At 27.3% G+C, this 26939-nt stretch overlaps 3 protein-coding genes across 10 annotated transcripts in view; 2 read left to right on the forward strand and 1 right to left on the reverse strand.

Moving 5' to 3' along the window:
• LOC123261973 (TBC1 domain family member 19) overlaps positions 1-26939 on the reverse strand; it is a 134184-nt gene that overhangs the window by 29840 nt on the left and 77405 nt on the right. The window lies entirely within an intron of this gene.
• On the forward strand, positions 499-4953 carry LOC123261975 (hsp70-binding protein 1-like). 2 transcript variants are annotated; one of them, XM_044723920.1, is made up of 5 exons: positions 499-689; positions 1012-1219; positions 2107-2509; positions 2717-2954; positions 3940-4953. In XM_044723920.1, exons 2-5 carry the CDS (start codon positions 1019-1021, stop codon positions 4151-4153), a joined length of 1056 nt encoding a protein of 351 aa, XP_044579855.1. In that variant the 5' UTR covers positions 499-689; positions 1012-1018; the 3' UTR covers positions 4154-4953. The 2 variants fall into 2 exon arrangements, with proteins under 2 accessions (XP_044579855.1, XP_044579854.1); XM_044723919.1 differs by lacking the exon at positions 499-689 and adding an exon at positions 739-872.
• LOC123261972 (solute carrier family 2, facilitated glucose transporter member 1-like) overlaps positions 5698-26939 on the forward strand; it is a 28107-nt gene continuing 6865 nt past the window's right edge. Inside the window, exons 1-4 of one of the 6 annotated variants that reach the window (XM_044723911.1) lie at positions 15546-15655; positions 17738-17759; positions 17830-17889; positions 17973-17993. In XM_044723911.1, coding sequence (XP_044579846.1) covers positions 17745-17759; positions 17830-17889; positions 17973-17993 — 96 coding nt within the window. In that variant the 5' untranslated portion in view covers positions 15546-15655; positions 17738-17744. Of the gene's footprint in view, positions 5793-6708; positions 6781-10784; positions 10988-15545; positions 15656-17737; positions 17760-17829; positions 17890-17972; positions 17994-21281; positions 21724-24487; positions 24623-26258; positions 26319-26638; positions 26813-26939 lie in introns of those variants that run through there. The other 5 variants (XM_044723910.1, XM_044723913.1, XM_044723915.1 and 2 more) reach the window with 5 other exon arrangements.

The raw sequence follows: 26939 nt of genomic DNA on the forward strand, positions 1-26939 counted from the left end.
TGTCTTCCTTAAAATTTTTTTAGCGCCAGAAATTTGTTTTTTCTGTGTATTAATTTGAAAAATCAGATAAAATAAAAATAATTTAAGCAGACATTTGATAATTTTTGATTTTTTAAATCAATAAAAATTATAAGTAAAAAAATTACATTTGGAATTTTTCAAATTTTTAACATGTAAAATTTTTTTCTCAATAAAAAAAATTTTTAGATGTCGGCTAATTTAATTTTCATTTATATTTTGCTTAAAATTTTTGCACAATTATATTAATTATTAGTAAAAATACCAAAACCTAAAATACCGACTTTAGAATTTTTTTTTGCACCCAGATGTCAGCACTTGCTGGTGTATAATTTCGCGGGAAATTCAAATGTCAAAAATTTCTTACTTACTAACTGTTAGTTAATTAGAACAATGATCGGAACTGTCTAAGTTAAGTGGAACAAACGCTAGATGTCTCGAACATTCTAGAATATTCTTCGTAAATAATTATATAAAAACACACCTGATGTATTTACCAGTGGTTTTAAACAATTTTGTATGAATAGAGTATCATTGAGAGATTTATAAAGCGTGGTCGTTAGTTTGTACTTAATAGAGCCTGCCAAAAGACTATTGATATTGTGTAATTGTCGCTTTAAACTTGGAAACATCACAAGTCATCAAGGATTTAATATAATATCGTTAAATTTGTACGTGTTTGTATACTTATCGTTGTCTTGTTCTGTTTATCTGTCATTATTAAGTATTTTCAATGTCCAAATTTTAGTACACACATTTTATATTTAATTAAAAAGAAAAATAATATAGTTTATGATTATTATTAATTTTATAATGGGTGTTTCGCAGTCTCAGCCAAAAGATAAAGTCTCTAGGTACAAATGCAAGGAAATAAACAACGTGTTTATAACCCAAAAAAAATTCAATTATTTCTTCATATAAATTAATTTTAATTTCACTATAATTATAATATTAATAATAAAAATTGATTAATTTTTTTATTTGGATTTTTAGTTGCAAAATGAATAATAAACCAAGTGGAAATGACAGCAGCAGTAGACCTCTGTCTATTACAGCACCACCAGCTGAACCAGATCTCCAGCCAGTTGAAAATCAACCAAGACAACCAACTAATTTGCAAGGTTTGTTAAGATTCGCCATGGAGGCGTCTAAAAATGAAGATGCGCCTCATCAATCATCTTTCCAACCTCTGGATCAAGAAGTAAGTCACTGTCTTAATTATTTTTTTTTTGCTTACAAATTTATGAAAATTAAGTTAGCCGACACTCAAAAATTCAGAAATTATTTTTATTAATTAATAATTAAAACTAAAAAACTATTTTTAAAAAGTTCCACGGATAATTTTTAAAATTTTCTACATATGAAAATTTTTCTTTTAATTTTTTTTAAAATTGTTTTTCAATAAAATAAATTATCAAAATTTCCAAATATCGGCTAATTTAATTTTCATTACAAATTTTATAAAAATTAACTTAGCAGATATTTGATCATTTTAAGAATTTTTTTCACAAATAAATTATAGCAAAAATAATTAAAAATGCAATTTTTTAAAAATAATTTTTTGGAGCAAATTTTTTTGTTCAATAAAATTAATAAATTAAGTGACTGCTAATTTAATAACATAAAAATTTATTATAAAGCTATAATAATAAAGTTAGCCGAAATTTTCAATTTTTTGATTTTGCTTTATTAAATTAAAATTTAAAAAATTTTTTTAAATTGCACTTATAGTTTTTCAAATTTTTTTAAAATGAATTTTTTTTGTCACAATTTTTTTAATAAAAAATATTCTAAAAATTTTTAAATGTCGGCTAACTTTATTTTCATATGACATTAAAATTATCAGTCACTTGATAATTTTTAATTTTATTTAACAAATAAATGTTTTTTAAAAAATAGCATTTATAATTTTTTAAAATTCCTACATGTCAATTTTTTTTTTCTCATTTATTTTTGCCATAATTTAAAGCTTTGTTAAGAAAATTTAAAAAATTAGTAAATATCTGCTAAATTAATTTTCATTATGTTCTTTACAAAGCTAGCTAGCTCATCTTCAGTATAATAATAATAAATAATAATTAATTCCAGAGAAAAGAATTTTTGAGCAAAGCCTTGGAATCGATGACAGTAAATGTAATCGAGGAGTTGCAAAAATCCGCGAAAATCCTATCAAATGTAATGGACCTTCGTCAGGAAGACGATCCAACAGAATACGAAACAGCTCTGGAGTGTATAGCGAGTTACGTAGACAGTATTGACATCGCCAATGATTTCTACAAAATCGGAGGGTTCGGTCTCATTGGAGCCTGTCTGAATTCACCTCACAGCACTATCAGGTGGAGAGCAGCAGACGTGATAGCTGAGTTGACGCAAAATAACCCGTTTTGTCAAGAAAAGATACTAGCTATGGGTCTCATGCCAATTTTATTGGAGATGGTCGACTCTGACCCTTCGGAGCAAGCCAAGATAAAGGCTCTGTACGCAGTTTCCTGTAAGTTTTTTTTTTTTTTTTTTTAATAATTTCTAATTATAAGTATTATGCTTGCCTTGATTGAGACCTTACTGTCTTGATTCAGAAGTTGATTATCATACGGCCTTAATTTATTCTATTTTCCATCTACGTTCTTTCTTGATATAATAATGTATATAAATATAATCATTTATTGGATATACTATTATATTTGAATCACCTTTTTAGGTATTGTTCGTGGCAATGCATTAGCGCTTAAATACATGGATGTTAACGATGGATACTCGGTGTTAATAAGAGCGATGCAGAGCTCTGTGGAAAAGCTGCAAATTAAATCAGCATTCTTGTTATCCGCTCTGTGCAGTAAGGACAATGCGCATGCTATTAGATCGAGTTTAATTAAAATGGGTATCATTGAACAAGCTTCCGGCTTGTTGGCTATGAATAGTATTATTGGAGATACCAGGTATATATTTATTTTTTTTATTTTTTATATTATATCAAGGTAGTTTAGTATAGTTATATTGTATCAGTAGTAAGTGTATAAAGCACTTATTTTTTTTATTTTTATCCAAAAAATTATACTCAAGATTCTTTGCGACAGTTCTTGTGTGTCAAGGTTCAATTGACCTAAAAGAATTGGTAAATATTTAAAGTGGATACACTGGATATCATCCCAGATTATACGGACTGAAAAAAAATTTTAGATAGTAGCTAGTACAATCCAGATTACAATGAGTATAATCCAAATATCACGCAGTACAATCTGGATTTTTTTAGCTACAATTAGAAATTTTTTTTCACCACAGATATCACTGAGTATCATCTGGGATGATATCCAGTGTCATATTGTTCTTCCCTGTACATAAAAAAATAAACAATTAAAAAAAAAAAGTTGATTATCACAATTTTAACAAATTTTAAAAAAAATTTATAAATTTTTTAGAAAATTGTGATATTCAACTTTTTTCTTTTGAAGTGTTTGTTTTTTTATGTAATTTTCAAATAAAAATATATAAAAAAAGAAATAAAATAGCAACTTTATTCAAAAACATGAGAGCCAAAATTTTTTTCAACTTTTGAAGGCAAAAATAGCTATCGAAATCTTTTTTTTTTCTTTCATCAATTCTTGAATCAAGTATATAATTTTGAAGAACTAAATATTCTTGATTTCAGTATAAAAATTCTTGATTCAAGAATTTTTCGCCTTGATTCAAGACAATTACCCTCTTCAAAATTATATTCTTGGTTCAAAAATTTTTCTCTTGAATCAAGTTAATTTTTTTTTTTATTGTAGTTACGGCCCAAATGGTGTTGACTCCACTTGTAAATAATTACCAAAAAATTTTTCAGATTTAAATTCTTAAACGATTTATCACATATTGAACTAAACAATATTAAATTAAATAAAATACAAATTGTTCAATAATTTAATTTTTTCTTTTTATTAGGGATGCACTGCTGAGTATTTTAAACAGCTTAACAGCCAACAACAATTTACCAGCATTACGTGAATGCCGAAGACCCGAATTGTGCTTAAAAGCAACGATAGAGAGGCATTTGAAAGACTTGAAATCCGAAGAAGCTGTCGATGAAGTTAAACTGTGCAACGAGTTACTCGACAGACTATTCGCAGAACAATCACCTTTCGATCAAGATAGATAACTCTCCAAATGGTCTATTATTTATTAATTTAATGCAATAATAATAGCAAAAAAAATACTATTAATTGCGACTAACTTATATTATTTTTTTAAACAATAATAAACTATTTATTGTGTACTTTAAAAAATAATAAATATTTGGATCAATTAATATGTTGTTATTGCTATCAATTGTCCAATAATTGATATTCATTTTATTCAAACATTAGTATAATCGATTATCAGTTAAAACGACCAGCTCGCGCCTGATGAAATCGGAATCCATCTCAACCAGACTAGTTACGTGACTCAACGCACGTCAGCAAATTTTCGCTTGTCTTAAAATAATATTTTTTATCTACCTCAGCCTCCGCTTCATCTCATTCTTATTCACTATACATTTTTTTTTTTTCGTCGCAAGATTAAAAAAATAAACACTAATTTCTAAAAAGTGTGTTTATGATCAGACTCAAATACGTTCAGCAGAATTTTAATATTTATCTGACCCACCATAAACGATGACGCAACTAGCGTTATTTACAAATCACATTTTTAATCCAACATTTATTACATCAGTTAAAGCCTATTGATTTATAAAATAAATTTTTACTCAAAAATTATAAAAACTAAATAGGGAAAAAAAAATTTTAACAATTACGCAGTGGCGTCAGTCGTGAAATAAATTTATAAAGCAATAACCAAGTCTCGCACGCTAATGTATCTCTTTAAGAAATTCTCTATTACATCTTCTATTTCTTCAAATATCTATATACATCTATAAATACGTACTTGCATGTATGTGCGTACTAATACATATTAAAATATTAGTGAGTGTAAATGTTATGACCGAGAAAAATTTTTATAGCATACGTAATAAATACAGGGTGAAATCAATTGTAACACTCAGTAAGCAATCAATTGATCATCTACTTTTTATTCTTATATATATTATAAATTTATCTATGTGTATCTATGTACATTTTATTTATCTAAGTATCAAACAAACTAAAGAGAGACATAGCAATAAATAATACTTATAATTGCAATGGTCAATATATAATATAAGATGTAACATGTGGATAACTCGGAAAAAGGCGGAGGCTCGTCTGATCACGACGTACGTCGCACGTTAAAATTAAATCTAGCTTGTAGTATCTTACGACCAGTGCTGATCGAGGAATCGCGAATACGTCTTCTCTTAGCCGACGACGACGACGTCCTCTAGCTCAGTCTCAAGAGCATATTCCGTGGGTGCGGGTATTAACTAATCTTAAATCCTCAATCTTTATTTCACACGTTAGAATTAGAGTTCGGGTGTTACTATTGCCGTTTACTCGGTTCTTATTTTTTTTTTAACTTCATTCAAATCTACTGAAATAGAACGTGCTGCGTATTTAAGCTTTGATGCTACTTTTATTTTACAAATATATATATAGATACTGTACATGTATTTTATTTATTTAGTTTTTTGACGGCTCTATTTCTGAAAGACTCCACGCCTGTTTGTATTTTTGGATATTTAATACAAGCATTGGTTTAATAATCATAATAATAAAATATAAAAAATAGTTTAAATAAAATAAAATCTGTATTTTAGATTTTTATATTAAATTCTCCTGTACTGTGACCGTCTTTTAAACGACTCGCATCTCCACGAGGAGGTAATGACGAAAGTTTATGTTATTGGATACTCATAATGTATACACACATAAATATTATTATTGTTATAAATATGAGAATATATTATATACAATTCTATGCTGGTATTATTACATATATCCAGTGGTGATTATCTTCAGACGTTTTAGTTCATTAGTATGCTCATTTAGCCTCATTTGCAGACATTATTTACAATACGTTAACTATTATTTATTTTACTAATTTTTAATATCAGGTCATCTTTAAACAATTATTTCTTTTTTTTAATTTTTTTACTAATATTTAATAAATCAGGTCATTTTTAATTAATTATTTCTTCTTTTTAATTTTTTTTTTACTAATATTTAATATGTCAGGTCATCTTCAAACAATTTAATATTTCTTCTTATTAATTTTTTCTATTCAAAGAAGAAATAAAAATTTTCAATTCTTGTTTTTACAAAAAATCTCAAAATATTTTTTTTTCTAATAAATATTTTTTTCTAAATATTAGAAATGTTCACGAGCCTACGTGCGTTCAAATACGCAATGGAGTGCTAATTTTAACGACAAACGGTATTTTTAAGAGACGTACTGATCTACATATTTACTGCTCGCCTCTTGATTAAACAGATGCATTAATATGTTGTATGTTTCCAACTGATTGATTATAATTAATAATATTATTATTATTAACATTGACAGTGAAAATAAATTTTTGAAAATTAAAAAAGTCTAAGAAAAAAATCTGTATTTTTACAAAGGTAATTTCGAAACATGTGACGAAACTCAAACGACGCCACGTGCGTTATTATTGCCACTGAATCATACATAGAACTGTCACTAAAAATTTTTTTTTGCGCTTAGATCCGTTGTTGGTTTTACCGGTTAGATCTAATGACTATTACATGTTTTATGTATGTATATTTTTATTTATAGGTCGATTTGTCTAATATCGTGGGAAGAGAACAAATTTAAGAGCAATGAGTCACTCATTTAGAGATAACCAACGTACGTATTATTTTTTGTCATTTTTATTAAGAATTAAGTCACCTTTAAAATTGTTATAAATTAACAATCAATATATATTTAATTTTTTTGAGGTATTTAATAATTATTTTTGTACAAAACTGAAAAATATGACCCTAGAAATTAAGTTTTTATTTTTTTTTAAATGTGTATTTGTAAATTATAAAAATAAAAATTATTTTAAGCGTTAAAAAAATTCATGCATAGTTACAGAGTCTGGTTTTTTATTTTAATGCATGTAAATAAATATTTTGTTATGCAATTTTTGAAATAAAATTTTTTTTTCAACAATAAAATGTCAATTTATGTTTTAAAAATAGATTTTTTTAATTTTTAATTTGCATATTAATAGTTTAATTTAAAAAAGGCTGGCAATGGCCTGGTCGGCTCGGTGCTCGCTTTTCGAAAGAGTGGGACCCGGGTTCGATCCCAGCACGCACCAATATTTTTCAGTGATTATAATTAAAAATATGTGCGTTACCCTATTAGCACAAGCGAAACGAAGTTCACGTAAACCTGCGGCCGGAATTTGACGTAAAGTTTACGCTAACAGTAGAGCAACAGTTATACTTATAACAGTTGACGTGAAGTTAACGTTAACTTTCTGCAACTTTGCGTTAACTTTGAGCGAACCTTTCGGAAAATTCCGGCAATAGATTTACGCTAACTTGATGTGTAAGTTAAAGTCAAGTTCTGGGAAACTGTTGCAAATGCAGCGGTTGACGCGAAGTTAACATAAAGTTGACGTAAACTATTGAACATCAACCTAGTTGATGGTCAACCTGTGCTAACTGGGTTACGTTACCGTTGCCAGCCTCTGGAAGTGGCAGAGATAGCCGGGCGGCACACGTCTGACTTTGGGCGATCACACATTTAAGCAACAACTTGAATGGGTGACCGCTCTAGTCAACGTTGGCTAGCACGAGGGATCTCTGCACACTAGAAGAGGGGCCTAATGCTCCAGTGGTCGATAAAGAAGAGTTTCTTATCAATCACTGTATACTTAGCCCAGCTCCGACTGTACTATCATGGGTTTTCTCTGTGATTTCCCCATAATTCTGTTCCAACAGCCTGAGAAGGTGAGGTTCAGGGTGAATACGGTACAGAAAGCACAAGTCGGTCCACAGCCGCAAAAATTAAAAGTAGAAATGAAGTGTCGGGTGGGACTTGCTGAGGTCCAATATGAGAAATAGAAAAAGCGTAGAGCTAGGAGAAAAAGACGAATCAGCCTTGTAAAAACCGAGAGGTGTACAAATAAAGCATAATAATAATAATAATAATAATAATAATAATAGTTTAATTTAAAAAGTTATTTGAAAAAAAAAATAAATTTATTTATTGCTTTAATAAAAAAATTAGACAAACGGTTGGCCCTGAAGGCCATCCCTGCAACTTCCCGCCACTTACATACCTAGGCGCTTAAAATTGCACTAATAATTGCTCTTCGAGCTCAAAAAAACAACTTATGTCTTATTTTGAGTTCTCCAAGCTCAAAGAGATAGTCTTTCTATACTTTTGACATAGAATTTAATTTCACATAACTTCACACTAATAGATTTGTTTATAGTTAAAAAGATTTGTTAATATTTAACAAATCATTTATTAGAAGCCATTTGTTAGGCCTTAACAAATATTTCTTAGTATTTAAAAAGATTTATTAATACTTAATAAATGAATATCAGATTTATTGAATACAAACAAATCATTTTGAATACTAAGAAATATTTATTTAACATTAAAAAATGGTCTCTAATAAATGATTTGTTAGCTATTAACAAATATTATTTAATACAAATAAATCCTTCTATCAGTGCAATCAATTCGTTCAAGAGATATCATAAACGAAAGAAAACCGAAAAGTGTTTCCTGCACATAACTTCACATAATTTCACATAATTTCACATAATTTCAGTCGACTCGTTCAAGAGAAATCATGAACGAAAGAAAACCGAAAAGTGTTTCCTGCACATAACTTCACATAATTTCACATAATTTCAGCCAGTTCGTTTAAGAGATATCATGAACGAAAGAAAACCGAAAAGTGTATTCTGCACATAACTTCACATAACTTTACATAATTTTGCATAAGTTCACATAACATTTCTTTTCGGATCGTTTTTGATGAGATAGTATAATTTTTAGACTTTTGAGCTCGAAGAAGCATAGAAAAGCTATCTTTCCAAGCTCGGAGAGCTCAAAATAATACATAAATCGATCCAAAAAAAATTAGGAAAACGGTTGACCCTGAAGGCCATCCCTGCAACTTCCCGCTAATTTCATACTTAGGCGCTTAAAATTGCACCAATGACGTTTTTGAGCTCTTTGAGCTCAAAAATACAATTTATGGGTTATTTTGAGCTCTCCGAGCTCAGAGATTGCTTTCCTATCCTTTAAAGCTCTTCGAGCTCAAAAGTCTGATAGAGATTTGATAAGACACTATTTTTTGAATTTTTAAACCACAATAACTTTTGAATGAATAAACCGATTTTTACGCTGTAAGAAGCATTCGACGCAGTTTTTCAAGTTTCACAAATAATCCCAAATTTTGAATTGATCGCGCTAGGAATTTTGGAGTTATTCCGAAAAAACACTTTTTTCGGTTTTCTTTCGTTCACGATATCTCTCGAATGAATCAACCGATTTTGACCGGACTGGTGGCGATCGACGTGGTTTTTTGAAGTTAAGAGCTGATTAGTTTTTGGAATTGAACTATTAAGCCGTTTAAAAGTTATTCCAAAAAAACCACATTTGAAAAAATTTTTTTTTTCAGTTTTTTGAAGATTTCTCAATTTGAAAAAATTTTTTTTTCAGTTTTTTGAAGATTTCTCAAAATCTATTGATCTGAATCGGTCCAAATAGTTTTCAAAATCTAAGTTTGGTCAAGCCCTTTCGAATGGCACCAACCGCGATGAAATCGATCAAGCCGTTCAAAAGTTATAAGCGGTTCACATACTTTCACACACACACACACACACACACATACAGACGCCGTGACAACCTCGCGGGGATAGTCAGGGAAGCTTCCTGTGACCTTCAAACGTCGAGATCTGATGAAAACTCGATTTTTGCAAAACGGGGTGAAAACAATAACTTCCCGATTTTTGAAAATCTTCGATTTTCGTAGCGGGAAGTTAAAAAAAAAATTAATTTTTTTTAAAATAATAATAAAAATTTTTAAGACTTTTTGTTGTTTAATTCACAAAAAAAAAACATATCAGAGTATTTTTAATAAAATATTAAATTTTTACTAAGACCTAGAACCTTTTTTAAATAATTCAAGGCTAAATGAATGAAGAAAAATTTTTAATTATACTTGAAAATATATTTTTAGCCATTTGAGTGTTTAATTAATGAACTAACTCGTGTGTTAAAATAAAACACTCAGTATCTGTAAATTCTATGGCAAATGTTTGTACAATTAAGCCCAAGTGCTTGAACCGGAGGTCATACACCTTCATATCAATAATTAAGCCGACAATCATGAATCCCAGAATTTTATTCTGATAAGTTTAAGGTCTGGGTTTATTAAAATGGAAGTTTTGAAGCTTCAAAAAATAAAACGTAGATAGACTACTTATACACACATGAAAAGCAACAAGCAACAAACAAATGTGTGTATATTTGATTCTCAGTCATGCATGCACGCGGGTCGGACTTATTTGTAAGCAAGTAACCTCAATGATTAGCGACTGCCAAGCTAAACATCATCATCGGTATATCGTAAGCCGCTAGAGGAGTGTCACAGGGTTACTAGCCTTGATCCGATGCCAAATTCTTGACAGGGAAAGCTCATACGTCATAAAGTTATTCGTGAACTAATTTATAACTTGCCAAATCAATATTTCAATATTTTTTATCTCTTTGATCGCTATTTTTTCATCAAATTTATAATAATTTATTATTTTGTTCCTTTTATCTAAAAATCTGGGTTATTTAAATTTTTATTTAAATTATAAATTTTTCAATGAATTTTTAATAACTTCCAGTTGGTTTCCAATTGATGACCATGGACAGGGACGATGATGATTTCGGGGAAGGATATATCGCGGAATCCCATCCTCTGAGACCGACATCGTTGACGGTACCTGGGAGAGACGACTCCAGAGCTCCTAGTATCAGTAGCAGTGTTACTGATCTGGATGCTCCGATTTATGCGCGAGATACCACGCTTCCTTTATCTGCTAGACAGGTGAGTTTTTTTTTTTATCTACTATAACTCATAAGTATGTATATAAAAGCCGTAAATTCAAAGTAAAAGTTGAATTTTAATTTAAAGTCGTTGACACCGAGGTTTGATTTGTTGTTAGAAAGTAATAAAAAGAAATGCGTGATAAATAATTATGCACCTTTCTAGTTAAAATAAAGAAGAAATATTAATTTATGAGTTTTTTGTGGGACAGTTTTTTATATTAGTAATTAAGTGAAGGGAAGAAATATAAATTTGAATAATTTCTAACAACTGACTCTTGAATTATTGATTAAAAATGTATTATTTATAATTTATTTTTCTAACCAGAAAATTATCTTTTAAATTGTGTGTAATTTCTTAAAATTATTCTGAAGTATACAAAGAAAAGAAAATTATTTTTTTGGTAATTGTTTTTTAATTTTTGACTCAGGAATTTTTTGAAATGAACTATTGACATTTTTATGACAAAATAATATCAATATTTTCATTGAAATAAAAAAAATAGATTAATAGCTTTATTTAAATTTAATAAAAAGTATTTTAATTAATTTCATTATTTCTTCAAACAAGAAAATATATTCTTAATAATTAAATAATAATATGTTTTAAAATACGGCTATTGAAATTAAAAAAAATTTTCCTTTTATAAAAAAGTTTAAACTCTAAATTCGATTTGTTAAAAAATGCAATTTATATAAAGAAAATATGTAGAAAAAAATATTAAAAAAAAAAGTCAGATTGTTTACTTGAAGTAATAAAAAATGAAAAATTACCCAAAAAAAATCCAGATATAAAATTTTGCAATATTTTTTCTTGTGAAAAATTTTTTCTTGTTTATTTTCAAACTGACGGAAAGTTTTCTTCACGTTAGAAAATTAATTAATAAATAAATAAACCCGAATGAAAAACAGATTAATAAAAGCGCTGATTTAAATATAAATAGCCAATAAAATAATAAAATGTATAGAAGGAAAATCTCGTGTTATTCCTCGTGTCAAGCAGATGAGACATAATAAGATCATGACTCTTGGAGGTCACTCAGGTGCACACGGAATCTCTTTGAATGATGACCAAGAGACAGGAAATTAATATATACATATATCAGCAATAATTACAATATAAGACGCGTGGTTTATCTGGGAGGTGTGTTTGTTTATTTTTATCAATCACTGCAAGACATCTCTGCTTACTTCTTACGTGTTAGATATAAGCACACAAACAAATACATATATTTCATACAAGCTTAAATTTTTCCACTGACTAACTTTGATTAAATAAACTTCTTTTTATTAAAAATAAATTTTCATTTTTTTTCTTAATTGTCTTCATAGAATATATAGAATAGTCTTCATCAAAGATCAGAGCTCTAGTTGACTCGCACGACTTGGGGGGCTTATTGATTGATGATTTATTGTATGGATACACACATCTATACCTTACGCTACAGAAGATGATTTATTAAATCACTGAAGATGACTATAACGTCACTCTCAAATTTTTCCATTGAAAAAGTCGATCGATTAAAATCAGAATTAGTATTTGATATAGATATAGACATTATATCATAAAATGTGGACATTAAAAATTGTATTGTATTTTTTCTTTATTGTATCCGCGATATTTATATTTAAATTTATTTACATTACATCGAACAAAGTAAGCGATTAGTTTCACGAGCATTACATGTCAATAATAATATCGTTTTATTTGAAATTAAGTGTCGGTCCACGGAGCGTACGTCACTGTTTCTTCATACCGTTTAATCTGCACTGTGTACTATTTTTATGTAGTAGTGGATGATACAAGTATTGTTTCTCATTGCGTTCAATAAATTGGTATTACGGGTTTCTTATTGCGTAACTGACGGCCAATGTCGATGACAATCCCCCAGCCTCTGCTCGAAACTAGTAAATAGTTTATTTATTTATTTATTAATTTTATTTAATAAAAAAATACCGTCATTGACTGTCAGCTCGAATTACTGATTCAAGAAAATATATTTATTTTATTTAATTAAGTAAATGTTTGGTCAGTAGGGAAGCTATGTAGTACTTATTGTTTGTCGTCAGAAGATTCTACGTTTTGTGTTAAAGGATTAGTCATGCTTTTATTGAACTAATTTTTTTTATTGATTATTCCTAGAAGAATATTGAAATAATTTTTGGAAAAAATTTAATTTTTATAATGAAATTTTTTATTTATTAATTTACTGAAATAAGAGTTACTTTTTTTAACTATTGTCATAAAAAATAATTAATTGTAAAAAATAATTAATTAATTAATTAAATGTTTTGATAATAATAATTAATACTTAGAAAAAATATAAAAGCATTTAATTAATTTGTTAAAATATTTTATGAATGTAATTACAGTTTATATATTGAGGTAGTTTTATTTTTTACGTAAAAAATATGTACTTTAATTTTTACTTTGCAATGAGTCGTATATAAAAAATTAATAATCGTCAAAATCAATTTTTTTTTGATAAATTGTTTTCAGATGAATTATTTCAATTATAACTAACAAGAATTTCTTGGGGTGATAAAATTACTACTTATTGTTATATAAATAGATTAATGAATAATTCGAGATAATTTATTAAACTATTTTCTGTTTTATTTTATAAGAATTTATTTATTAAAAAAAAATAATCAGGAAATTTCAGTCCAGCTAACGCCAGATTTATTTTATTAATTAGAACAATAAAAATAATAATATTAAGTGAGAATAAAAGCTTTAGAAATGTATGTCATTTATTGATCAAACTGTCTTAATATTAGTATTAGTACGGTCTAATAATCTCTCAGCAGTCTCAGAACTGTGTAGACAATATTTACGTCAAAATACAACAATATAAATATCTGAAAAAAATTTACTACAAAAAATTGTCAACCTTGCCTTGAATTATTTTTATTTCCAGTTTTTAATTTTATTTTTACTTTTATAAAAAAAAAAAAAACCATAATAAACAATAACGACAAATAATAAAAATAAATAAATAATAAATTTACTTAAAAATACAATATTTAAATTGAAAAAATCAAAATATAAGTTTAAAAAATTTATTTTAAAAAAATGATGCAAGAATTAAAATTATAAAGTTTCAATTTTTTGATCAAATCTAATCTAAATAATGATTTTTTTTTTTAATTACAAACAATATAGACATAATTGTTTCTAATTAATTGATAAAAATAAAACGATGATTAGAAGAATAAATTATAAGTACAATAAACTCCCTCTGATATCATTTAACGGTAAATCTATATGATATGTGTATGCATGATAAAATGTAAGACCCGAAAGATTTACGTCAGCCGATACGAAATAATGTGCGTGTATTTCAACATTTCAACAGGTAGAAACGAAACCGCTCGAGGATACTTGCCCTCGCGAATGACGTCACTTTCTGTACACTCTTACTTTATTATCGATTAAATTCGGTGGACAGGAGTACGTGACGAGCGGCAGGAATACGTAGTCGCGATGTGATTGGTCATTTTGAAGGGCGTTCTCGGGGCTCGTCAACTTCTTCCTCTTTGCTCTTCTTTCCTCTACTCTATGGTTATTAACTACTTAAAGTATTTAACTACATGTTCAAGACCGACTGTGTACGTACATGCAGTACAGTATTAAATGTATTTGTATATATAGCTATACATATACACATAAAACGCTCGTGGCATCGTGCGACGCATAGCCTTGAATTCATACTCGTGATAAAGAATAAATTTAAAAAAAATTTTTTTAAAATATAGTTTATCACTAAATTTTCAAAATAATATTTTAAAGCTTAGCTAGAATTATTTTTAAGTAGTTCTTTTTTTTCAAAGCGATATTTGAGAGATAAATAAATAAAAAAATTAGCGAATACTTAACAATTTTTTAGAGCAAATTAATTGTTTTGACAAAAAAATTAAAATTGAAAAAATTTTAATTAATTTTTTTAAATTTTGTCTGATTTTTTTTATCAAATAAATTATTTAAAAACAAAAATTAGCGTTTGAAGAAAGTAAAAAAATTACAAGTGTAATTTTTTAAAATATTTTGTTCTGTAATTTTTATAAATAATAGATAAAATTAAAAAATAACCATAAATTTCTAGATGTGTTTTTTTAATTTTAATTTTATTTTTTTTAAACCAATAAAAATTTGCAACATTTGAATGCAATTTTGCAAACAAGAAAGTAAAAAAATTACAAGTGTAATTTTTTGTAATTTTTATAAATAATAAATAACATTAAAAAATAACCATAAATTTCTAGATGCGCTTTTTTAATTTTAATTATATTTTTTTAAACTAATAAAAATTTGTAACATTAAAAAAATTTGAGTTTTTGTAATTTATATTTAAAATTTTGTCTACAACAATTTATTTAGAAAAAAAATAAATTGATAGTTCGTTAAAAGAAATAAATTTCTTCTAACAAGAATGATGAAATACATCACGTCGTTGACTGAGCCTGAAATTCAAAAATAAAACGTAGGGTTGGTAGCAGAGGGTGAATCCAGCAGCGCATGCGGGTTAATAATCGGGGTAGTTTGTGTGGTACTCATGAAAGTTGAATAATATCAGTCGGAAATCGAACTTTGGTTCAGAATAGCCACCAGACTATCGTAGTTAGTACGTGAGACTAACAATCACCCTTAAACAATAAACAATTAACGGTGAGTTTGTTTGTTAATGTTGCACGTTAACAATTTTTCAATCTCGCTTTTTTATCCAACCCGAGACCCGCGTTTTTATTCATCGCAATTAAATAATTACGAGGTAATTGTTAGCGTTCATAGCCTGAGACTAAACTATCTACGACTAGTTATTTCCACTTCATTTTATTTATTATCTCACATCCGATTTTATAAATGAAAAAAATCAGCATAGAGCTTTAAATTTGATTGTAAATTATTAATATTTTCATTTTTAAGTAATTTATTTCTTCACTTATAAATAATATTGACAATAATGTGCTCTCAATTTTTTATTTTACTCGATTGGGTTATGTAACCGGTTCATCCATTCAGCATTAATAAAATTCTTCAATTTTTAGATATTTATTTATAATCTTCATACTTTAATCTAAAGTACTTAAATTTGACTTATTTTTGTAATAATATTTGCTAATTATATTTTTATAAAAAATATCTGGAATCTATTTATCGATACAAACGTAAACATAAATAAAAGATTAATATTTAATAAGAGGAATTATATTAATTAAATAAGTTTAATTGATGATAAATCGTTATCTAATATTTGAATGTTTAAATAAAAGAGAAAGTTAGGAATTTTTTACGCGTTATCGACTCTATCACGACTCATTAAAATACTCGATAATGTGTTGTCGCAATAAGCGCATCAGTTTGTTTTTTCATAATAATATTACATCGTAAAACATATAAAATATGAAATAATAAATTATTATTAAAATAACAAAAGGCGTGTACTTTCGACTTTATTTTTCTAAATATTTAATACGTATATCAAACATATATTGTAGTAAAAGGGGGAACAAACTGAAGAAATGTCTTTGACCTTTTGACCTTATTACAAGTGTATTGTCTGTATAAATTTAATTAAATGAAAATGGTCGTCTAATATTGCTTTATATTTTTATAATAATTTTTTATAGATTGTAATTAATTAATGCTGGTAATATTTATAGCAATGGATAAATTTTATTGGGTCGTTTTGTTTATCATTGAGTGCTAAATAAAAAAAATAGTGATTAATGTAGACGTCTAATGTTTATGTCTCATGTTTCATTAATAAATGTTAACGTCGAGTCTGTAATTTAAAATTTAAAATAGAGAAAATGATGATTGTAATATAATTAACTTTCGTATATATTTAATCCAGGATTGACCTTACTTAAGCGATAATGACAATGGCCTCGCGGTGATTTGATAAAATTTTGATTATTATAATTTTTTGAATAAGTTATTTCATAGCGAGTATTCCCGAATCTAATTAATGATTTATGTACGAAATTGGCTGTGCTGTTTTATGTTGAGATTTTTTTTTATTAGGGTTTGTAATTATTTCGATGTTTATTCCGAGTCTACAAAAAGCTGGCAAGTTTGGAATAATTAGTCTGGTTTTTTTTTTTGTTTACTCTGGTTTTACTTGTTTCATGAAAAGTCTAAGCCGGGGGATTATAAATTAAGATTTTATCTTTCAGGATTATTTTATCTTAATTTTTTAACAGATTTTTTTTAGTTTGTTTTATGAATGACGTAGCTTTTTATTTATCACGTTAATACTCATTTAAAGTATTTTGAAAATAAGATTAATTAAATAACTTTCGGTATCATCGGATGATATTTAACTGGAATATTGTTATACAAAAATTAAGTTTTCTGTTTAAATTTATTTTCAAAAATATTTTTGTTTAAAATTGTTCCTTATTTATCATCAAAAAAAATTTGTATCAAAATTTGTAGCAAAAATATCAAATAAAAATAATTTTTTTTTTTTTTTTTTTCACTGTCCGCAATTCTCCCGCCAATTTTAAAACTTAAAAACTCAAAGCTCTATCCTGAAAAAAAATTTTACTTAAGCCAAGAAAATTAAAACAATCTTAGCTCAAATAATTTTTTTTAAAGCAAAAAATTAATTATTATCTTTCTAATAATTTTTAGATTCAAAAAAATTTTTTCTAAAAAAATTTAGACACTCTATTATTTAATTTACTCATATGGTTTGAATTATACTAACTTTTTAATAAAAATATCTAACAATGTTACAAGCAGCTTCATCATGGAACTGGGGAAGGTAAATAAAACATTATTCATAACTAATTTTAACTATCATAATAACCTAACTAACAATTACTAAAATTTAGTCAAAGGAAGAAATTCAAGAGGCGCCGAGCACGCCGACTGCTTTGGCCCCTACATCTAAGGTAGTTTAAAATTACCATTTAAATTAAATTAAAAGGCTAATAACACTTGACTCACTAACAATCAACAATTTTTTTGCATGCAGGAATCGGAACGCAAGGAAGCTGTGAGTAAATTATTTTTTTCGCTTACAATTGAATTAACTGTAGTAATTCTTTCAATATACAATCTCCTTACTGACATAAGAACCTAAAGATAAACGAAGGTGTAGACTCAATAGTCATTAAAACTGGGACAATAATTGAGACAAGTTTAATCAGAATCAGATCTCAGCAAACTAGACTGTTTGTTCTTGTAATCGATGCGATAAAAATGTATTTTCACGCTCTCGTTCGTTTACTTTCATTGATATGTACTGATATTATAAATTTTCACTTTTAAGTTTTGCTTTAGCACACATTAATTAGCATGCTGCAAAGAAACCGGTGTATTGCGTCACGCACCGCTTGAATCAACTCCACAGATTCACACAAACAATAATGAATATTTTTAGAAAATTGCGCGTGATTTTTTTTAGTTAAATTCACTAGCGCAAACACTAACTTCTCTGTTTATAAAAGGATTAGCGGTAATGATAATTTATATATTTATATATTTGTATCAATATAGTGTATCTCAGAGATACCTCGCAATCAGATGTCGATATGATAAAAATATATCTGTCTAAAATAAATTAAAAAATCTGCAGGTTTTTTAAATCAGCAAGTCGCGACAATCGCAATAAATAAATCTATGAACTTTAATCTTCACTAAATATTTTTCACATAAAATTATTACGCTCAAAGACGTATCCATCACCTTCACGGTTAACATTATATATTTTAAACAAATTATAAATAACTTTTTTTCGTTTACCGGATGCCACAGATGTTTTACTGCGTGTTATTCAAATGTCGAGATAAAAAAAAAAGCTTGTAGCATTTTAAAAAATAAAAAAAGCAATGTCCTTTAAGTATCTGACATACATTTTTTGACATAAGCAAAACAAATTTTATTATTATTATAATAAAAATTACATTCGCGTGGAATTTTTAAAATAAATAATTAATATTAAATTTATTTATTTATCAATTAATAAATTTATTTATTTATTAATAATTTTTTAAATTTATAAAATAAAAAAATGAAAATGGGAATAGATAATTAGTTTTGCTAACCAACTGTCAAGGTATTCTATTCACCGTTCAATATTCTATGAAACAATAAATCTATTGCTGTTGGAAGTTAACAATGATACTAACTGTCAATTTTTGCAGCCTTATTTTTATATATATTAACTTAAACTCAATTATTTCTCAAACATAAAACGATTTTGTTATTTAAATGACTTTTTCATTGCTAATTCAATTAAAATAATGCGGGAAAAATTAAAATTTTTTTTAAATTCAATGGAATAATATAGAATTTTACGGCATCCATCCTTTCATATCCGCGTTTTGTTGCAACAATCGATAATTGCTGTTAATTAGTAAAAACACTTGTTCTTAGTGTCTTACAGTTTGTTTGTAAGACACTAATTGTACTCTGTTAATTATTCTGTGGCCTAAAGAATATTTTTTTTTATTTTTGTACTCGTTATTTAATCATTAGCATTATTCAATTTCAATTTTTAAAAACATGTTTCTCTAATGAGTAAAATTTTTAAACTAACTATTATTTAATAATTTCTTATTATAAATGACAAGTATGAAAAAATTCCTCGTAATTACTTCAAAAATTTATGATGTATTCTCATGAAAATTTATTACATAAGCTATTGTAGCCAAAGTTATTAGCTGCGGCTTGTGTTTTTAGACACACTCTCTGCTCGTGTTACCAATCTCTCAACACTGAAAAAAAAAGTATAAGTCCTATCGCAATACGTTTAAGTGTATGGCTTAAACCCATGTTAAATGCGCCATCTGTATAAGTCATACGCTTAAACGTATTGCGATAGGACTTAAACTTTTTTTTCAGTGAAGTACTATTCCCAAAAAAATTAATAAAAAATAATTTTTAGCTAAATGTCACCCAAAAGACTCAAATAAGGTATTAGGCGTTTTATTTCTCCGACAAAATATCACAAAAAAAATATCTCCGAGACTAAATATCACACAAAATCGATGATAAAAGGGCACAATACGGTAATAAGCTTATGTGTTGGTTTACTGTCGAATAAACACACACAAAAACCATGATAGAAGGGCACAACACGGTAAAGTCGTGCTACGAATATTAATTTGTTGAAATGTCATTAATAAGTGTTAAAATAAAATTGATAATTTTTTTCAAATTGTTTTGAATTGTTTTATTAAAAAATTTAATTATTTAAGATAGACTGATAAAAAAATTAACTTGACTCAAGAGCCAAAATCTTGAACCAAGAATAACATTTTGAAGAAAATGATTTTTTTGAGTCAAGAGAATAAATTCTTGAGACAAGGAAAATTTACTTAAACCAAGAATAATTTCTTGATTTAATTATTCTCTTGATGGATGAAAATAATTTTCTTCAAAATGGTATTCTTGGTTCAAGATTTTGGCTCTTGAGTCAAGTTAATTTTTTTACCAGTGTATTTTGTATATTTATTTTGGGTATATTTTGTCCGGGTTAAAATAAAATGATAATTTTTTTCAAATTTATTGTTTTGAATTGTTTTATTAAAAAATTTAATTATTTAAGATACACTGATAAAATTAATAAATTCTTGAGACAAGGAAAATTTACTTAAATCAAGAATAATTTCTCGACTCAAGAGTTTATTCTCGATTGAAGAAAATCATTTTCTTCAAAATGGTATTCTTGGTTTAAGATTTTGTCTCTTGGGTCAAGTTAATTTTTTTATCAGTGTATTTTGTCCGGGGATATTTTGTCGGAGAATTAAGAATCATAGAACCCTAAAATAAGCCCTACAAGATTTAAAAAAATTTTGCAAATCAAAAAAAAATTAACTACCCTCAAAGATTCGCAGAAATAGCTAGCTTGATTTAAAAAACAGTTTATCAACTTAGAAAATGGACGCTCAGCAAGAATAGGTCACTTGTAACAGTTGTAACATGTCTCGAGAATTTAATCCGGTATTCAGGTTCAATATTCTCAATTGCAAAATTGTCGAGTCGTGACAGGCAGCTGTCATTATCAGGCATCCGACAGGCGAGAGGATAGAGTAGGTTTGTGGTTAAGTTTACGTGAGCGGAAGACCCGGGGGGAGACGAAAAATATGAAATCATCGGTGGGGGAGTACAACAAGGGCTGGAGAGAGGGTACCCGTATCTCCCACGAACACTAGACTCATGTGTGTTATTCCCTACACATTCTCATATTTATAAACATTTATAAGTAGTAGGAGTACCTGATACAATAGTTGTCATATGGCATATTTTATTTAGAGGTTCCTCCACTGTCATCTTTATTATATCTGGAACCGGGTTGGGCGTCAATATCGTCGTACTCTCTTTAATTTACTGTACTTGCACTTGTACTTGGGTAGTTTCATGTACAATAATATTGTATTATACTGTATGGAAGGAATGGAAGAAAAGGAAGGAAAGGAGAACCGTAGACCTGCTTTCGGGACGTGGCTCACCCATTCGGACTAATAAGTTTCGATGCTACGTATATCGGTACGCAGTTCGTAAGAGACTATCCTCAAGCGCACTTCGATCTTATACTTCAACTTGTTTTTATTTTACTAACATTTATTGCGGATTTATCAGCTCTTATTTATAAAAATAATAACACGTGCTTTTAAAAGTGACAAGTGAACGTTTTTATTTTATTTTTAACGTTTAATATTGGAAAATTTATAAATAAAATGGGTTGCTTTTCTGACGCCAGTAAATCCTCTCCAGCTAAGGTAATTTTCGAAGAAATTTATTTTTAATTGAATAATAATAATAATAATTACTATTAAGTGTAAAAAATTCAGAGTACAAAGGTCTATCGCAATTATTTATCATTGCCCTATAAATTAATGACAAGAGTTTATTGTTCAAGAATAAAAATTTTTTCTTGATAAAAATAAAATGATAAAAAATTGTTTGCTCAATAATGTGAGTTTTAATTGTCAGATCGTTAATCATATTTTAACGTACAATAAAGTTTATTTGTAGTGTAATCGCGGTATTTTTTTAACACCGGCTTTTATCACATTAAATAATTGTGATTGATATAATGATAATTCAAAGATTACTGGTTTGATAATTGATGGTTTGGTTGAAGGTCTTTTTATTAATTTTAATAAAATTGAAGTAAACTGGATCATTTTAAATTTAAATCTGAATTATTGTATCAAGTATCATATCAAATTAACTAAATAAAAGTTTTGTTATATTGTAAATTGTGAGGTATAATATAACGGTGTAAGTGGGCGTTACAGTCTCTTTAGTCTAGACAATGAAATGTTAAGAACATCCTGCTGTTTTTCATTTGAATTAATGCAAATCCCTTTGTTTTGATAACTAGGCGATGATTTATTTCAAATGGTTTAGTTTAATTTATTAGAAAGTTTAGTTTACATGTAATCTAAGTAAAATATTTAGTTTGACCGAAAATAATGAATTATTTCAGCTGCTTGGGGTTAAATATATCCTTATCCTTAATTTTATAAATTAGGATTTAAATTGCTGACGTAGCAATGCACTTCGTTTAAAATATGCACAAACCGGCTGGACAACTTTTATTTCTACTCACTTTCTTTGAATATTTTGATAGCGTTTTTTTATAACTCTCGCTTGATAATTACCATAATTTACTTCAAGTTTCTTAGGAGTGTAATTGAGTTTAATTAAATATAATATAATATAATATAATAATGATAAATCGATGAGTTTAGCTTGAGTTAAATAAGCTGAGCGCATGAATAAACTGACCTACGTTAGTTCCATTCGACATTTTTATGTCGGAGGCTCGTCTTTACGGCCGACCGATCGTAAATTTCCTTATTATGTTCCACGCACTCATTCAATAAAGTAAAAATTCAACCATGCAGAAAATCTTTTTTCAATTATTGTTTGGGTTTTTGAGGCTTTAAAAGAGTTTCTTTTGTGACCGCTCAAGCGGAGATTAGAAAATTATTTTCAATGGTATGGATTTTGAATTTAGTCAAGTGGAACTTACTTTAATTAGAGAATATTTTTGCGGCAAATAATCTTACTTGGAATTTTTTAATAAAAAAATATATTTGAGTAAAAATTCAAATTTTTCATTTTAATTTTAAATGAAAAATTAAAAAATAAATTTTTTTTAAGAAAATTTAATTTGAAATTACAATAAATAATACTTTAGTAGTTATGTTTAGTCTTACTCAAATTTTGCAAGATTATTTTTGCTAGATGGCGTTATAACAATTGAAAAAGAGAGTCAGCAATATAGATGACAGAAAATTTGAAATTATATACTTAAGAAAAATAAATTAAAATGCAGAGAAAGAATTTTAAGAAATTATTTTTATTTAATTCATAAAAAAAATTTTTAAAATGATTTAGTTAACTATACAGTAAAAAAATTAGTGTCATTGCGTCAAAAAACTTAGTGTTAAAAATTTTTGTGTTAAATAAATTTAACAATTATTCTGTTAAATCAACACAAAAAAGTGTTAAATATTCAACATAAAAATTTTTAACACAAAATTTTTTGACGCAATGACTCAAAATTTTTTACTGTGTAGAGTTTGTCTTTTCCATTTATTGGGTAAAATTTTTCTGATGAAAAAATTAAAAAGAAATTTATACTAAGGAAAAAAATGAAACTAACCCGATATCTCTACGACCAATAGCTGCAGAGATATAAATTATCAAAAAGTTCTATAACTTTTACATTATTTATCATCAACATGTGAGAATAAACATCGGTCTTCTAAACTCCATAAATAAAATTTTACGGTTCCCATAAATCAACTTCAGGCTAATGACACCCGCCATTTAATCTACTCCAAAAATTTATTTAAATATCTAACGGTACAGCAGGTAGAAAAACCTTTCTATTCACTCTTTCTCAGTTTCCAGTTTCCTTTTTTACATATATATCTAATTTCTTGATCAATTTTTTGTTTAATCCGTCGTTAATAAAGCATACTTGGGAAACTTTATATCGAGGTCAAACAATAAAATAATTCCGATAATTATTTATTCCTTCATTGAGGGAAATTATTTAGAGATGTCGGAAGTACTGCATTAATACAAAAACCGTACAATGCAACAATAGCAATCATAATTATAATTATAATTATAGCTCCAATTAAAATTCACGCACAAAAGAAGAATAAAGTAAACTGTGACTTTATAACATAATGAATAATAATAATAATAATAATAATAATAATAATAACAATAATAAATATGAATACACCATGTTTTAAAACGCGTGTTGCTATTATTAGTGATACAGCAGTTCAACACATGCACGTGGTTGTTAATAAAGAGGCTCGACATGTTCGACCAATCGCAAGCTTCTAAGATCGGCGCACCTTCACTTTGCCAATGGTACACGTTCATGAACCCGCTTTGCATGTGTTGTCTCGCATTATATCTTACATGTGTTATATTAAATGCTCATACAAATTTGTATGTGTGGACATGTTGGCCAAGAGAAGGGAATCACTGGATCGGTGGGAGAAACCGGCGGCTGGAATTTTCAACAGTCGTATCGTTTCGTGTTAAGTCTACTTGGCTCTTTTACGCGGTCATAAGGCGTTTTTTTTTAATTTTAAATATTTACATTGTCATAAATTATCGGATATGTTCAGCGAAGTTCAGGTTTGTAAAACAATCAATTTTATTCATATAAAGTTTTAATAATTATTTCAAAATCGTTAATGTTTATAAATTTCGGTACATTGTATGGTATTAATTGGATAATCGTTAGTTATTATCTGTAACCATGTTTTATTAAAAATGACGGCAAACTACCAGTAGTTAACTGTGTAATTACGCGGTGGTTTGTTAAAGAAATACTTTTATTAGTTATAGTTATAATTTTTAACGCTTGATTTATTTTATTAACTCAATTTATTTTAATACCCGCGGTATTTTTGTTAATTAATTTTTGTATTGTATCCGAGTTGAAATAGTGAACTCACACGAAAAATATGTTAATATAATTCTCGGGGAAATAAAAATAATTAAATAAAAATTTTTGTGATTAAAAATTGTCTGGGAATTTTTTTAAATTAAAATTTGAACATTTTGAATTAATTATAAAAAATTAAAAAAAAAAATTAAAGCTGCTAGATAATTTATTTAAAAAAATTGCATTGTTTAAAAAAAGTATCACTTTTTAACTATTAAATTAAATATTTAAATATCTTGAATGAATTTGCAAATTTAACCTGACATTGTAAGTTTATCTAACGATAAATAATAGTTTTTGTTGAATCGATAATGAATCTTTTATGAACAATGCTGATTATGAATAACAAAAAACGTTGAATTTACGAGTGGAAAATTTTTCGTAACTTAATCGTGAGCAAAGTATAAAAAATAAAACATACGAATATGAATATATAAGTAAAGTATTAAGTTTATCTTAAACGAAGAACATATATTATACAACAATATAAGAAGGCTCGCCTGGGGATCGTTAACGCGTTAACCAATCGAAACACGAATAAGAACGTGCCTCTACTACGTGTCATCTTAAGTAATATAATGAGCTTGATATCATATATACACATAAATATATAAATATATAAATTATAAGCTAGCAAAGTTGATTTACTCGTTTACTTTTATTACTCATATAAACCATACGTTGCATCATTTATTAATACGTAATTTTCGAGATAAATGCACTTTCAAATGCTAATTATCGTAGTAGTACTCCGTTCTTCAATTATTTATTCAATTAAATCATCACTTATTAATTTTATTATTAATTAAAAGATTTCCGTTCATTATCAATTATCATATTTATTTTTAAATAAATAGTACCACACATTTTGTTGCATGTCACAAGTGTGAGTATGCATGTATAATGATCCCGATTAATATGTAATACGTGTGGGTCTGTCGAATATTTGAATTATAATACCGTGTAATCTTATCACCAACGAAACTCAAAGACTCATTGTGTATCCGAGACGGTTTAACATTATTGCTTTACGCAGATAAAGTCCATTATTTTTTTTTTTTTTCGCTGACACCGTTGTTTTTTTTCGCTTTACACGTGCTCGGTTATAAATTTCAAATGATCCGAAGAGATTTTTAGCCGAAAAAATCGATGACGTCACTATCACTAATCCATTATTTTTTATTTTGATATTACTATTTTACTAAATTAATTTATCGTTATGTAGATAAAATTTTTCGGTTGTGAAATTTATTTAGTGGGATTAATACAACTCAATATTATAGTGAGGCGATTCTGATAAAATTATTTTTTTGGTGTGATAAATTATCGAACGTTTTTATGGCAGAAAATTCTGGAAAAAGAGGATTGAAACATGTTTTTAAAGTGAGTAATTGTTACGTCTTTTCGACAGTTGTTTAATGTATCATATTACTTTGAAAGAAACAATATACAAGTACATTAGTAATTGAATACATTATATGGATATAAATTGTTATTATTATCATTATTATTATTATTATTTTTATTATATGTAGCATATTATTGATTGTGTATTATATTGGGTTTTAACTCGATTATCATACAGAAGACTACATACGCTGATTAACACATACAAATATTTAAATATGTTAAGATTTGATAGTATGAGAATTCCATGTTTGGTGTGTGTGTACTTGATATAAATGCGTTGCAGGGTGTCGACCCGACAGTCAAGTCTTTGACACATGCTATATTAAGAGCGGAAACTAAAAAGTGTCATTCTAGTATTTTTTATTCGATTTTTTGCGGGAATCTGTTAACGCTCTGTGAAATAGAATTACTCTTGAATTTTTGGATTTATTTATAGAACACTTTCGATGCCTTACTTAAGACGACCGGTGAGTTTTAAAAAATATCAATATAAATACCAACAATTGTTATTTGTTGATTACGAGTGGCATTGACATTTGAAAATCAAAAAATATGTTTTTCATTTTATTATCTCAAGAAACTTTGCTACGTTAA

The sequence above is a fragment of the Cotesia glomerata genome, linkage group LG3, assembly GCF_020080835.1.
Source record: "Cotesia glomerata isolate CgM1 linkage group LG3, MPM_Cglom_v2.3, whole genome shotgun sequence".
In the NCBI taxonomy this organism is placed as follows: Eukaryota; Metazoa; Arthropoda; class Insecta; order Hymenoptera; family Braconidae; genus Cotesia; species Cotesia glomerata.

What these genes read in the sequence shown, in the direction of transcription:
- LOC123261975 (XM_044723919.1), top strand. Translation starts at nt 811, where the DNA reads ATGATTATTATTAATTTTATAATGGGTGTTTCGCAGTCTCAGCCAAAA. An exon ending in TCCAACCTCTGGATCAAGAA is followed by an intron (nt 1,220 to 2,106) that starts GTAAGTCACTGT and finishes AATTAATTCCAG; the next exon opens with AGAAAAGAATTTTTGAGCAA. An exon ending in GGCTCTGTACGCAGTTTCCT is followed by an intron (nt 2,510 to 2,716) that starts GTAAGTTTTTTT and finishes TCACCTTTTTAG; the next exon opens with GTATTGTTCGTGGCAATGCA.